Source organism: Filicampus tigris, chromosome 21 (assembly GCF_054856515.1).
Source record: "Filicampus tigris isolate MCC_2025a chromosome 21, RoL_Ftig_1.0, whole genome shotgun sequence".
Classification (NCBI taxonomy): Eukaryota; Metazoa; Chordata; class Actinopteri; order Syngnathiformes; family Syngnathidae; genus Filicampus; species Filicampus tigris.
Window position 1 is genome coordinate 12,143,566 of NC_141237.1, and position 16,435 is coordinate 12,160,000.

A 16,435-nucleotide genomic window follows, 5' to 3' on the forward strand; every position below is an offset into this window, starting at 1 on the left:
CTGCAAAAGCCCTCGACCCCCGGCTGAGCGATATGTGGTGACGTTTATGTGTCTCAGTGGGAGGGCGTTGGTGCGAGCGGTAGTTGGCCGCAGTTCGTCGTCGGAAACGGCAGCGTCCCGTTTAAAGTCATTGGCGGACCGGCCCATAGGCGCCTACTATCTGGGTACTATCCTGTCACTTCCGGATAAACGGTAAACCATATAGTGATCAAAATGGCCGCGGCCTTAGATGGACAAAAATGGGTAGATTTTCCTACTTAACTCATATTCCGCAAGCAAAATAACAATCATAATGCCGCGTTTAGACTAGTGGGGCTGCACAGAACATATTGTTGTAAAGACAATGTTTGGGTTGACTTCCACTTTAAATAACTTTTGAATGACCGCTAGACATTTCTCAATTTAACACTGTGATGTCAAACTCCACTGCATTGTACCTGCTGGCTTTATTATTACTAATACTGGAAACTTTGCTCAATATAATGCAGATGAACATGCTATATAATACATATATATATAATTCATTCAAAAAAAAAAACCAAGCTATATTAGATCTTAAAAACTTCCAAAATTTGGATGATTTTGTTGTATTTTATATTGCATCCTAACAGATGACACGCACACACACCCACACACAACCGGGCGCATACACACACAGAGAGATGAATCCAGTTTGACCTTAACATGTCAGACTGTGGATAATTTGTAGTTGCATGCAACATGTGGATGTGGAGTGTCAAAGTGAGGTCAACCTTCAATAGACCTGTGACATAAAGCTGCAATTTGTCCATTACGCGCACACACACACACACACGTGAGCGTCCTCATTAGCATTATCGGCACGGAACGAGCTCATCTCTACTGTTTCTCATTCCGAGGCCAGAGCGCTACTTGTTGAGGTGATTGCATCTGGGCTTTCAAATCAAAAGACAATGGACCCCTAATTTCTCAGCCAGCTCTCATTCCTCAGTCATCTTAATCTTCCCCTCTCGCTTTGATTGGCTGAGTGCACTAGATGAGGATTTTGATTGGATCTTTTGCTCACTTGTGTTGCAGTTTGTGTCTTCTCTCAGTCTTAGAACATCTGTCCGTTTGTGTGTAGAAGTCCAACGGGGACAGTTTTCTCACCTTATGCCGAATCACCGGAAATGGCTTAAAATCACGCCTCTTAGTCTTGAAGAATTGTACAGGCATTTTTATAACATGAGAGACATGACCAGGGGGAAAAAATCAACACGCGCGTAAAGATACGTCCACCAACAAGATAGCAAGTTGTAGTACCTAGACTGACCTGTGAGGGGCAGCATGATTCCAAGGGTCATCTCGAGATGCATGCTGAAACGTACAAAGAAGAAGAAAGAGTAGCAATAGACAAAATGGAAGCAGTTAGGCTAACTGTTATCTTAATTGGTAGCAAAGCGTGTCATTTAAAAAAAAAATGTTTTTATTAGAAGCAATAAACAACTCACGTAAAAGCCATTCAAAACATGCCTCGTTTTTTTGTTTTACAGGGAATATAACAAAAACAATAACAGAATAAATAAATAACATAAATACAAAATGGTCATAATATCACAATAATAATGAACAGAGTAATAGCAGTGACCCGCATGTAAGATGCACAAAGAGCGGGAAAATTAGAAAATAAATAAATAAATAAAATAAAAATAAGATCAAATTGAAACGATAGTAATAACAGTGATGAAGGTAATGAATGAAGAATACTCATTAAAATAAGAACATTTTAAACTACAAACAATAATCACAACAAACGTGTCATTTCTATCGTGTTGAACGACTTGCGAGACGCATCACGCAAAGACTCGTCACAAACCTGCGTCCGTCAACGGCACAAGCTTCGGGTCGCGCTCTAATTGGCTATTGTAGCGTTTCAAGTCACAGTCAGGGAGATTCCTGCCTTTAATGATCACATTGTTCTCTGGGTGGTGCGTAATTGCCTAGGTCACCTCAGTCTAATGTGTATGTTCCACTGGCTTGATGTTTTGCTGTGTAAACATTCAGTAATTGCACTGTATCAAAGGGGAATTGTGACAATGGGCTGAAAATTGGAGCTCAGCAAATACCGTATTGGATAATCGCTATGTAAATGTGTGTGCGTGTGTTTTTTTTTTCCTTTATTTGCATGTGTGTGTATGGTATATGCACGTGAGTTCATGACCAAAAAAAAAAAAACTGTCAGCTTAATGCATGATTCGATTCGGCCTCAAATTTTGTGTGATCAGCTAAATCCTCTGGTGGAAGCATTTTACACATGACCCACACTCACTCCGGAGTCTTTCATAAAATAGATGAATACATCTGAAACATCACAACGCAATGAAACAATCATTCCACTCCACTATTTGAGACGACTTCCTGGATAGGAGCGTCTGGATCCAAAATAGCAAAATGTAATCGGGTATTGCAGCCGGATGTGAAGAGATGTTCCAGAGATGTACGTGTCAGAATATGTTCAGTGGAGTTTGAAATGGCTGGGAAATGCATAATCTAGATCAGATCCAGATAAGTGTGGATAGCACAACGGTAGGGAAGTCCGGTTCCTCGAGAGCCATGTCGTGCCTGTTTTGGAGGCGCCTGATTCAAATGATCAGCTCATCAGCATCCTCGGTAGAAGTCTGAAATCATCGTTTGAGTCAGGTGTGACTGACTGATAACGACCAATTATGTCTCAGCTTCAGAAAACAGGCCAGCCGTGATTGGTCGTTAACTGAGCCCTGGGCAACTCTGATGTCATTTTCAGTCGACAGAAGTGACAAAATGGCCGCCTCCCACCCCCGAGATGGCTAAACGGGTGGATTTTGCTCCTTAACCACAAACACAATATTAATCAGAATGCCGTGTTGAGACTAGTGAAGGCGCAAAGAACATATTCTTGCAAAGATTTTTGGGGGGTTGACTTCCGCTTTAATTTGTAGGTGTGCTAAAGTGTGCATGTGTGTGTTTGCGATCATGCATTTCAGGGTTTGCTCTTTTCCCCAACATCCACAGCATCTTAATGTCTAAGCACTGTCATTCCACACCTCATATTCTTCTCACTCAGGCTCTTTGTTAGCTTTCATTCACACTCCCTACACATCCATCCCAGACCGGAAGAGCCTTGGAGAAAGCCTATTGATTTTTTTTTTTTTTCGTCTTGGTCTTTTTTTCCCCAGCCCATCTAATATAGAACAAGAAGCAGACTAAGACAGACTGTGTGGGTTTTGGGGGCGGCGGGGATGCTGCTATGTGCAGACAATTGTACGGATAGAATGAAAGAGAAAGTCGCATCTGGCGTACTAGTCCTGACGTGATGAGCTTGATAAAAAAAAAATAAAAAAAAAGTAATGTGCACTCCTCCTCTCTTCATCACATTCCTTGATCTCATTCAAGGCCTTCTCTTTTCTTCTCTCTGTCTCACCCCTCTTCTTTCTATTTCTACCAAGAGTGGTTTTCTTATATTGACTTACTTCCATTTGGCACATTCCAAATGTGAAGGTAGGAGAGTTTTGGTATTGGAGTACTGGTACTTGGGGGGGTAATAAAATGCAGCTAAAGTGCTCTAACTCTGTGTCGGACTGGGTCAGCCATGTGAGTCACACAAATACAAAGACAGAAGGTGAAAAAGTCAGCTACCATATAGCTATAGAACTTTTTCGCAGTATTCATAGTTGTGATGTCAAATGTTAAGTATTTAATGAGATTTTGTCGTGCCTGAAGGCTTAAATAAGTACAAATATTTCAGTGCCATAACACTTACAGTCGTAGTGTTTAAAAATGTTCAAATATTTTCTTCGATTGTTCTTAGTATCCTTGCAGTAATTGTTTGAATTAATACAACTGAAAATAATTTGACGCTATTTAGCTGTGAGCTATTCTACTGCTTTTTACTGTTGTTTTTGCCATAGTACCGTTTAAGTACCGATATTGAGGTACTTTATGTAGGTGTAGTATCAAAGTCAAAATGTTGGTATCGTGCCACAGTAGGAAGATGTTTTTTGTCTGGTTGTGAGGGGTATTTTATCCAAATGAGCCTTTCCACTGAGCAAGCCGTGGATCACTATGTGCTCACGTCTGATACTGCATACATAGAAGATATGACGGTCGTTTGTCAACACTTCCAGAGCCAGTCCATATATGATGGCCCTGAAAGCGGAAAGTCAACCCAAACATTTTTTTTTTTTTCAAGAATATGTTCCCAGCAGGCCCACTAGTTGAAACACGGCATTCTGATTAATTTTGCGTTTGTGGGATATAAATTAAGCAGCAAAATGCACTTGTTTCTAGCCATCTCTGGGGGCTGCCATTTTGTCTTCTGTCGACTGAAAATGACATCACAACTGCTCACAACGACCAATCACGACTGACCTGTTTTCTGAATCTGAGCCGTGATTGGTCGTTGTGAGCAGTTTTCAGGTCATTTTCAGTCGACAGAAGACAAAATGGACGCCCCCGGGGATGACCATTAAACCAGTGCATTTTGCTGCTTGATTCATATCCACGAGTGGATTAACACTTATTAACACTTAACAATATTTACCAGGACGCCCCAATTTTTCAACTAGTGGGCTTGCATAGAACATATTCTTGAAAGAAATATGTTTGGGTTGACTTCCGCTTTAAGTGAATTTATTTGTCGTATAGGCTCAAAATATTATTCACAGGGATAGGCACTGGTCACATTGTCACATTTGAACATGTTAAGTGTCATACTGTGTGTCTGTAAAGAGAAATTAACCGTCGTTGAATACAACCCCCCAAAAAAGTAAAAATGCTCTGTCTTGGGATAAATTGTAATTGTTCAAATTGTACCGAGCAGCGAGACTCTTTGTAAGGTACCACTAACTTCCATTTGGGGTTATATGGTTATCATCACATGTTCTCTCCTTTTCCGTCACTGGTGTTCACCACAATAAACACGTAATGAAAATCAACAGAAAAAGCTAAACACACTCTTGGAGTTAACCCTGAAGTACTCACAAAATGTGCGGACAGGTTGCATGACACCTTGCACGATTTTGAACTTTAAACCTTGTGGCATATTTTTCCATAGTATCTTTGGGGGGGATCCGCTGTTTACAGTATTAGATCCACCTTTCGGTATGACGTAGCGCAGTTCTACACTACTGCAAAGTGCAGCCACAATGGTAAACCTATTGAATGTACTGCATATCTCTCTGAGAGTGTGCGTCAAAACTGAGAATTAATAGCTTTGAAAAACGCCGACTATATTTAGTCCTGCTCGAATACAGTACGCATGTGTAATATGGTGTCTAAATTCAGTCAGAAGATCTGAGACAAAAAGAGAGGAAATGGAATTAGTTGATGTTTGACGGCCAGAATGATTTACTACTCGCCAGTATTTTAAAAGAATGTTCAGCTTGCCTCCTTTGTCAATGTCAAACTCTTATTTAGCTTCTCCAGAGTAACATGCAGACTTTTCATCACCGAGGCTATAAATTACCTTAACTGTTTTCGGCGCTTTCTCCCACTTTCCAATCTCCAATATCTCTTAATCTCTCATTCCCCCCACTGACCACCTTTGTTCCTCCGTCCATTTCAGTGCCCTCAAGATAGGTGTTCAGGTCCTAATTAGCATCTGCTTTGGTATGCACAATGCTTTCCTGTCCGCCAATCGGTTAACATAAATGACAGGCCATGTCCAATCAGATTAAGGCCAGCAAGACACACTTCCTGTCGGGAGCTGTCTTTTCAAATGTGTTGTGGGCTCTGAATATGGATGCGAATTGAACTGTGAGGGCAAAAAGGACGTAATAAATTACAGTGATGCATTTTTCCTACCATGCACTCCGACAGAGTCCACCGAAAGTCATTAGAATGTTGTCGCCATCTCCAAAAGCATTCTCGTCTGCCATTCTTCACAAGTTTCTTGTTGAACCACTCAGTCCCAATATTGACACTTACACTGTCACAATAATAAAATCTGTATATATGCTACAGGTTAGTAACTTTATATTTATTTATACATTTAAAAACTTAATTGCCATTTGATAACAAGGGATGATGGATAATGATGAAACACTGCTATTAACAGGTTTCTTATTAAATGTAACTTCTGTTCTTAAAAAAAAAACAAAAAAAAAACACCACGCCAGAAAAAAAAAAATAAATCCAAAATGGCCATAATTGATTCTTTAATGCTCACTGAAATGAGGTCTTGCATGATATTTTCATGCATGTTGTGCAGCATTGGGAAAGGGTTGATCGAATTTATAATTTCAAGATCTCAGGTCGAGATAGGCCGATATGTTTTTTTCAGGGCCGATACGATACCGATTATTAGTGGTCAAGGAGGCTGATAACCGATATTTGGAGCCGATTTTCATTTTCAGTAAAAAAGGAAAATATTGGCAAAAAATAGAACTAATTATAACTCTTGACTTTGTTGAAATGCCTTTTTGTGTTTGTCATTTTTTCAGGTTTGCATAATGTTGATGTTTTTTATTATTATACATTTTTGACAATATGCATCTTTTTTGTAAAATTCCAACAAAGTTCAGGGAGCTCCCAGGGGCCATCAGCATGTCTTCAAAAGTTACATGAAAACGTATCAAGTTAACTGAAAATTTAAAAATAGTTCCTTGAAGTTAACAGAGTTTTAAGTTGATTTATTATCGGCCGATACCGATGTTCATCAAAATGCCGAAAATCGGTCTATCTAATCTCAAGACAGTTTTTATTGGGGTTAAACTAACATTCATTTACTCAAAATGTTCTCAAAGTATGTTGCGGGTATGCCGTTGTATCATATTACTGTACAATCAAAGTCACATACCAAACAAACAACCATTCGCAATTCAGTCCGCATCAATTTGAAGTCCATGTTTGTAATATGAAAACCCACAAAAACACACCCATGCAAATGTCACATAGAAAACCCCAAGCCGAGTTCCAAACCAGATCCCTTTGACTTGTAGGCAGACGCACTAACCACACGCCCCACGACGCCGCATGACTAAAAAAAAAAAAAAGGCATTTGTCAAATAATAAAGCTTTACACGCCATTTAAAAATATACCTCCCATATTTAGAGGCATTGAAGCGCTCTGGCGAGAACAAGCTGCCTTAATGCATATTTAGTGTGAACTTGCGCTTTTGCTGGCACAACTCTTGTCGCCCCTTTTGTGTTTCTGTGTGTTTGCATCCCGCTGTTTCGCGTCACTGGCTCGTCGCCCAGCAGTGTGTCTAACAGGTTTGTACCGCTCATTAGCGCCAGTGTTGACTGGTGTCCTGTCTGAGGGCTGTTTACCTCTTTATCCTTTCCTTTTTTGACAAGAACATTATTTTTAGTCTCCCTCTGCACTACCCCTCTTGCCTGTTGTCCCCGTGGGGTTTTCCCCTCAACGCCCGTCCCCCCCCCCCCTCTGCGTTTTTGCTCCGCTTTCCTCTCCGTGTGTGTCTCGCTCTCCCTACCAGGCCGTTTTTTTTTTTTAATTAATGGTGAGCCACGATGCTTATCTTATCAGCGGATCTCGCTGCTCTTTCCATTACGTACGCTGACAGAGCTGTGAGCTTGGCTCGCACTCACAGCGCACGGCTAGGTTTATATATAAACAAAGCTAAAGAAAGAAAGAAATACACACTTATAGGTACACAGGCGACACACACACTTTGGAAACAAACAAGTGGAGCCATGTGTGTCCACATCCCAAGCCTTAATCAAATCTTGCCACTTGTACACACACATAAACAAACTTCCTTGATGTTATCTGCCCATGTGATTTAGTGGCGTTTGAGGGTCTCTCCTCCTAAATGCCCTGGGAATGCTCCCCCCCTCCCCGCCCCCTCCTCCCCTCGTTCGGTCTTCCTATCGCTCCTCTACCTCCCTCCATCAGCCATGCTTTCCAGTTGAATGAACACTTATCATTTGGCAGATAAAGACCCGTCCAGGCAAGAGCTCACTTTATCTTCGAGAGCCATGTTTACTCCTCGTGAGCGCTCCGCTTTGCAACCCTGCTTTTACACACCGCATGCTCTTGATCCAGCAGAGACCACAGCATGGAGGCCGGGGGCCATTTCCAACTCCTCGGGCTGGTCAATTTCTCCGTATTTACCCTATTTTCATGTACGGGCAACTGAGGGAAATAAACCAGGATATCGAGATGGGGATTATAGCGTGTGCTATTTTGGCACACAGCACGAAGGCGGTAACGGCAAAATCAATCCTCGTCGAGCAAAATCGATGCAGGTTGCAAAATTTCAACAAAGGCTTTTTGTGGGATCGCACTGGGAATTGGGGGTTTCCTGAAAGCCAGTTACTTACAGGGTGGTTATTAAAGAAAATAACTCGGGTGATTGTGGAGACAATCCCACCCACACTTTCTCACACACTCATAATTTTCTCATTCAGGGGACCATTACAGAGGAATTATCAGCAGGGGATGCTACAGTGAGGGAGCCCATTTCCTGGGTGTTATTTTACTTTATTTACTCTTTCCAGTGTGCTCACAGGGGAGGAAATCGATGAAAGACAGCACATAGCATAAGTTCCATTGCTTGCAGTACATATTTCAGTGCAGCCCCTGAGGATATACTGTATGTGTAAGTACTTCAAAAGAGATTTTTTTTTTTTAGGGGGAAATATGCTCTACACAAGTTGTAACCGCTGTCATGATGATTATTCAGTACGAGGGCGGACTCGGGACAGTTTCATTGGTCCTCTGTGACGTGGTCGGTAATTTCATTGGTCAGATGTGACGACACTGCGGATTAATCTACTGACGGCTTGAAGCTCGTCAGTAAAACATCATAAATTAACCACGTAACATTTATAGCCGCCGTCTTCAAAGCGAGGTAAAAAAAGGAATGGCCCATTGTCTGGAAAATACGGTATATAGATGTTAATGGCATTGAATGAGTTAACCCAAACTGCCAGCCCAGTAAAAATGGAGCTTTGACGTCTACTGTCGTCAATGGCAGTGAATGAGTTAAGTGGTGGTGACATTTAATAATGTTGTAATGTATGATGGTTAATTGTTCTTCAAGCTACATTCCATGCTAATGTACCACTTAAGTATAATTGTTGGATTGTAAGGTACTGTACTTTTCAAGAGCCCAAATATAAAGGATACAAAAGCAATGCAAATTATAATGATAAATATGATACAGTGGCTTCTCATTGTAGCCCTAAAGGACATTAATGAACGTTTCCTGAGAATGCAGGCATGTTTGAAGATTTGCCTTGTTGCTCGGCTGTCATTATTTTTTCTGTTAAAAAGTCACCATGAAAATCACTGTTGATTACTATTGTATTCTTAATATTGTTTCGGGGTGTCATCATGTCACTTCTATGCAATATGTGGATATAATCATGTTTGGAATATTTGTGTGCAGAGTGTGTCAGATTCTCTTGTGTAGACAATATGTCTACGTCTAAAGACAACACAGGGTAGATTTTGACGTTCAAGTTTTCATTCGTAAGTGCGTCCATTTTGACTATATTTATCAAAGTATAATCTGTAGCTTTTGGTGTGACAGAAAGAGAGCTCGGAATTGTATTTGTCTTCCCCAAGGTAATATCGGCAAGACGCTTGTTCCATCTCCCAAGGAGTCAAAATGTCTCCATCTGTCCTGTCTGTGCAGGGAGTTTGGATGGCGAGATCCAGAGCTGCCAGAGGTGATCCAGATGCTGCAACATCAGTTCCCATCTGTGCAGTCCAATGCTGCCGCGTACCTCCAACACCTCTGCTTTGGAGACAACAAGATCAAAGCTGAGGTTAGTGTCTGCATTGTCTATGAAATACTTCAAAACAACTGAGGAGATGAAAATCCCCTACATAGTTTTTTTTTTCTTCCCTGTGTTACATTTCGAGTAATGGCTTTCATTCAGAACCTGTTCTGGAATATAAACCTTACCCTATAACCTCATCCCTTCGAGTCCTCCTTTCTATTGATTTTTAAAAAAAATCTTACCATTGCGATTAAATTGACTTCGTCCTCACTCATTTCTCAAACCCAATTTCCGATGGAAACCCTCAATTGGATACTTAATGGAAGACTTTAAAAAGGAAAGCAGCTCTCTAAAAAAAATTGTTGCTCTACGCAATCACACTCGATTGTACTATGTACACTTGCACAATTTGTTGAGACACAGTACAAGAACTGTCGAAATTCTACCTTCTACTTACAATGCTTAATGCCTAAGCCATGAGGAGGAGGATTTATTATTATTAATTTTAATGTACTAAACATCTATCTTAGTCCAATACAGAGAGGAAACATACAATCAAAAATGTATTCATCATTAACGGGTACATGAATGAATTATAGAAACAAAATAAATGAGGTGAACAAAATGAATTACAATCAAGATAGTATTATGAAGAATAAAAATAAATTGATTTGTATTCATTGCAAACATATCCATCATATTGTCTTATGGCAATGCCAAAGTTGATCGATTTAAATGAAACTTGTCAAAAATTGTCAAATGAATCATCATTCCCCCACAAATACATTGTAGCACACACGCGCATGACGATCCTGCTACCGATCGGCTAATATTGACAATTATGCTTGAAACTGTCTGTAATTCCCACAAAGCAACTTATACACCCACCCGCCCAAGCAAAAAAAAATTCGCAGTCAGATTTCCACACAAAAGCATCAGTCGTCATTCCACTCAACTCTTGTTGCCATGAAAAAATAACTTTAACTAGAATGTCTTTTTTAATAGATGCAATTACCGTTTGGAAGTGAAGGCATTCAACAGTGCGGCAAATAAAAACCTCCACTTTCTAGTGGATGGAATTTCTTTCAATGCTTTCTTTGAGCGTTTCATTCAAGGTCCAAAGTGCAGCAAGAGCATTTCATGATTCATCATTACATGCGGGAGAAACATCAGCCACGAACCAACCGGCTCTGTCACATAACTGCCCAATTAAAACCTTTACGTAAATGACTTTTGACAATCTGTCAATTTGTCAATGCAGACAAGTAGCATGTACATGGAAACCAAAATACTCCTGAGTTAAAACATAGCATGTTTATTTATAAAATTGTGTTCTACTAAGCAGCAAAAGGTTTTGCGCTTCTGTGCATTAAGCACACTTATTTGGGATTTATGTGAAGCTTTTAAACGGAATTAACATGCAACTCTAGCAACAGTATCCCTGCTGTTATTTAAAATAAAAGCACATCCACATTTTTAGCCAAGTGAACATTACTCCGTTGTGTGAATTATGTTACAGTACCTAATTGTATAATAAATATTTTGCCTAATAAAATTTCATGTTTTGTTTACTGCACGTTTTGAGTGTTTAGTGAGCTCTTCAAGGCTGTCTTGGCTTAATAAAATTTCATGTTTTGTTTAGTGGACTTTTTTTTTTTTTAGTGTTTACAAACCTCTTCAAGGCTGTCTTGAAGAATACTAGCTGCCTTTCTTTTGTTCGAGAGGGAGAAAAAAGTCACAGGCAAGGAAGATAAAGTAGTTAAAAAAGCACTTCAATTACTTAGTAAAAAAAAATTATTAGACTTTGATTTCCCCCGCTGCCAGCTGCACCGACTTGCGTTTCATTAATTCAAAATAACGCCATTACAGACCAACTGGATTATTATTAATATCTTAACCTTACAGGATGACCTTTTCTTGGTGCTGGGCCTCCTTCGGGTACAGAAAAGTGGAAATTCCCGTGATATATCTCTGTGATGATGCAGTAATTGTCTTTATTTTCTTCTTATCTGGCCCTTTGCCTGCTATGCTTTACTTGCCACATATGACACATTGACCAATAAAGCAGTCATCGGCCAAAACATTAGGTACGCTTGCATAGTCAAGGATAAACCGCGTGTGACATCAATAGCTAAACAACATTTTTTTTTTTAAAGTTTGATGGAGATCTAGTTTTTAATTATTGTGATGAGATGAAATAAAATGAACATGTTCAACAGGATTTTCCATGTTAATTCAAACGGCTGCCAAATTTTCAATTAGTCAGAATCAGACGTCTGTTTGACATTTCTGACCCTACGTGCTCATTTACAAATCTGTTCAAATTTAACAGAGACATGACGAATGAAGCTTTGCCCATCAGGAATGACAATGAGTGTCATCTTTTGGTGAAATGTGTTGGAAAGCTCATATATCAGACCAATTGAAACGATTTAGGATCACATTTGGCAAAATTGTTTGCAGCGAGATGAGTGTTTGATCTCAAATCAGCTGCATGAAAACCCAGCTATATGAACCGTTGCTCTTAAAATGACCCTGGAAGAAGAAGAATACCAAATCATTTTTAAGGAATGGAGGTTATCGCAATCGATGTTGCGCACAAGTCTTTTGCCATTGCAAATTACAGCCACAATAATAGACAAGTTGGTGTAGTTACAGTTTATAGAGTCAATTCAAACCGAGCATCATCTTTGCAAAGGCATACAACTCTTCAAATTTGATCCGATTACAGTAGAGAGGCGCTTTTTTTGAGCAGTCTGTTTAATTTTACATTTGATCTATTCAGCCAAAAAGTGTAAATGATACAAATTGTGGAATTAGTCACGTTGGCACTGTGGGATTCAAAATCAATCAATCAGTCAGTCATCGTGAAGTAAATTAGAGCGGGGGGGAAAAAAAAAGCATAGAAACTTTTTTACCAATTTTTGAGCAGATATTTTCTCTATGAACATTTCACATTTCAGGCACAGTATTATTTTTGTCAGAGTCAAATTTCCAAGAGGTCAGACAGCGTTAATAATGTGATGATTAATGTTCACATAGTTTTAAAACTGACGGGGTGTGACTTATTGTGTTTGAAATTTGCTCTCTTGGCTGTTTTAAAAATAAATATTATGAATTTGCGAATGACATGACAACCTTGTTAGCATGGGTTTCATAACAAAAGCATATGTCATGAACAATTACATAAGTTGCTGATAATTGATGCATTTCTATTTTATTGCCTCTTGGCTGCCTTGGTCATAAGTAGAGAGGTCCACATTTTGGTGCTGATTGATGGCCATTTTTGGATTTTTAGTGATTTATGTACATTGATTTTGAATGGACAAATTGTGTGTGGTTTGCCCACTGACTCACACCAGGATGTGGGAAGAGGGAGGGGGCGTGGCCATATTGCTGAACAGAAAGGGCCATTTTGAGATTAGTTAATTATTTACTGATTTCTCCCCCAAAAATTTGAAAATGCAAGCTAATGTTATTTTTCTGTTCATATAGATCTATAAAGAGAGGTTTTGAGTCAAACATGGGCCTTCCTCGCTGGACCATTCCTTTAATATTGCATTTGTTGAATAAGAGTTAATACACCCGCTTTTAGCCATCTCAGGGGGCGGCCATTTTGTCACTTCTGCCGACTGAAAATGACATCACAACTACTCAGATAACGACCAATCATGGCTCAGCTTCAGAAAACAGGTGAGCTGTGATTGGTCGTTGCCTGAGCCCTGAGCAACTGTGATGTCATTTTAAGTCGAAAGAAGTGACAAAATGGCCGCCCCCAGAGATGGATATGAACGGGTGGGTTAATTCTTATTCCACAAACGCAATATATATCAGAATGCCTTGTTTCAACTAGTGGACCTACAAAGAACATATTCTTGGGGTTACTTTAAGATTTAAATTTGGCAACCTCCCTGGCATGTACCAGGAGTGCTAAATGCGTTCTGCAGGATTTTGTTGGCATTTTCATAGAAAAGGTTAATTTTGTTTGGAAGAAGCAGCCTATCTTTCATTCATGTAATCTTCAATGATAGTTTAATTTTTACATATTAATCCCATAGGGAATATTTTTTAGGTTGCGTTCATGAGCATTTCAAATGTTTTATTACAATGTGAACCAATTCTGGGTGTACCCCGCCTACTGCCCGAAGACAGCTGGGATAGGCTCCAGTATGCCTGCGACCCTTGTGACGATAAGTGGTTTGGATAATGGATGGATGGATATTAAAATGTTCTGCTTGCACAACTAAAATTATGAGGTAGGGGCGACTGTGCTCCAAGTGAAAAAAAAAAAAAAAAAAAAAGTTTGCAGCTCAGCCTTGGGATTTTAAGGAAGTTCAAAATATCCTCTCAAAACAACCCTGCTCATCAGGGATATCTTTATCGTGAAAGCTGAACGACACCATGTCTTTTTCTTTTCCACTAAATTATTGAGAAACATTTTCAGTCCTAGAGTCAAAACATTGTCAGGGTTGTCAGGTTAGCGTTTAAGATTTAAACAGCCTGCTTGTGTCTGTTTTATCATCTTACTTTGCTTGAATTACAAACATAGATTGTGACACTTATTTTTGTCAGCACTGATCTTAAGAGAGCCACAGATGGCGTAGTACGACACAATGAACGGCTAATTGGGCACACAACATGATTTGTTACTAAAGTATAAGACTCAAAAAAAGACGGCAGAGGAAGTGAGAGCTATAAAAGAATATTCTTCTCCTCTATCTGGATTAGACAAAGGTGCTTTAAATATGTGAATGGAGGACAGGCTATTAACACAGCAGTGGTGTGTTAGATGCTGCTGCTTTTGTTGTTTAACAAAAGTAGCAACAGATTTCAAACGTGCAAAGCACTAATGTACTGTTTGTAAGAAATACAGTATATTGTGTGTCAGACTTCCATTATTAATGTTTGGATCTTGATGAAGAAGTGGCCATCTCAGTGTAACACCGATTACCGATTGTATGGCGTCAAGTTAAAACAGCTTTTCTCTATTCACCTACTTGTTTGATTAGATGGCAGGGTTTGTTTTTGCATGTCTAGAGGTACATTTTTTATGTATTTTATAAGAAAGCATTTGGTAAAGATAAGCGGTTAGGAAATCTGCTCTCCAAGAACAAACTTAAGAAAGAAAACTTCACTTATAGTGCAGCCTTGGAAGTGAAAAACAATCCCTTCTGGGAGGCTTGTTTGGATTCAAAACAATGTTCACATTTGTGTGGATTCAAAACAATTTTGACATAGGAAATAATGCAATTAGAATCCACACCAAAACTTGTGCAGTCCATATTTTACAGGGGAAACATTGTCTGGAAAAATATTGATCTCTTGATTGAAATCTTGAAATCCGATGTGTGTAATTAATCAACCAAGTAGAATCAGTCTTTTGTGAGCTGCCAGTTTCTGAAAAAGCCAGCCATTCTAAATGCTGCCAAGTAGTGATGTCACAATTTGGCCAATTTACATAATTGATGTACTGTAAATACATGTTCTCAACCTTAACTTTAATGATGCATATACAGAAATTTACAAAGGGAGTCACGCATGATTTAGCCATATTGTACTGAGCAGCCTGTACAGGGGTGTGTGTACCACTTTCCTGTGTCAAAATAAATTGCATTTACGGTTCTGTGGTCCTTATAATAAAAAGCTAAACATGCGTGTGGAATTAACCTTAGAGCACCTTCTTTTAAATATTTGTGTTGTTAAATCTTTGACCACAGCCATTATCAATACATTTTATTAACCCATTAAGGCCAGGAACGCATAACCGCATTTCTACCACTAGGGAGTGCTGTTGCGTCGTCGATCGATTCATCTGAAATAAGTGACGGCAATGAAAAAGACGACGCGCCTGTGGACTATGAACCAGTGGAACTAGTCGAACGTGATATATGGTTAAGATATATATTTGTAGACAACGACGATATCGACGTCTTTGTAACAGAATATAGGATGGTCATTACTACTTCATTTTTGTTTTCGTTCAAATAGTGATTTTCTTGCACTGACACTTTATTTTTATACCTTCAAGTTGAAACAGTAAAGATGAATAAACTTGGGCCTGTTTGAAAGCCACATGTCTAAGCTCTCAAATTCTTTTGGAATTATGTTTCTGTCTGCTTCAGGGCCTGAGATACTATTTTGTAGGTGTTGAATTTCTGGGAAAACTTCAGGTTTTCGAGGGTTATTCCAAAGATGACCTTAGGTTTTGGGGAGCTGTTGAGCCAGGAGCATTAGGCCTTAATGGGTTAAAACAGTAAATTGTGTCATTGCTGAGTTGTTTTTTTTTCCTCTGGGTAACCTCAATATCGATGTTAGTAGAGAATGTTGTCCTCGAACCCAATCCATAATACTCACATATTGAATTTTCCAAAAGACTTTCCCTATCCTATGCTGTGATGCATGTGAGTCACGCCTGTGATTTGTTTACTCTTATTTGTCACTGTAGATTTTCACTTGCAGTGAATCCTTCATTGTGCTCTCTGCCTCAGCGCAAATATTAGATGGCCCATTTTGGAATGTCCCCATAGGGAAATTACTGCTTGAGGCCACAATCTCAATTAGGCAAAGGTTGAAAGGTTCTAAAATCAAGGCAAAATACGAGACAAAAAAAAAAAAAAAAAAACTTGCGTGAGGGTCCGCTTGTCTGCTTGCGTGCATGTGTGATGGGTTTGAAGGTGTGTGACATGTCTTTACTCGCAATCAAGCCACTAAACAGGAAGTGTGTCGCTGATTTGTGCTGACATTCCAT

The 16,435-nt window shown here is 39.4% G+C and overlaps 1 protein-coding gene across 3 annotated transcripts in view; it reads left to right on the forward strand.

Annotated features, from left to right (window-relative positions):
• ctnnd2a (catenin (cadherin-associated protein), delta 2a) overlaps positions 1-16,435 on the forward strand; it is a 211,176-nt gene that overhangs the window by 129,412 nt on the left and 65,329 nt on the right. For all 3 annotated transcript variants that reach the window (XM_086021036.1, XM_086021038.1, XM_086021037.1), the window contains exon 13: positions 9,600-9,732. In XM_086021036.1, coding sequence (XP_085877162.1) covers positions 9,600-9,732 — 133 coding nt within the window. The remainder of the gene's footprint in view (positions 1-9,599; positions 9,733-16,435) is intronic.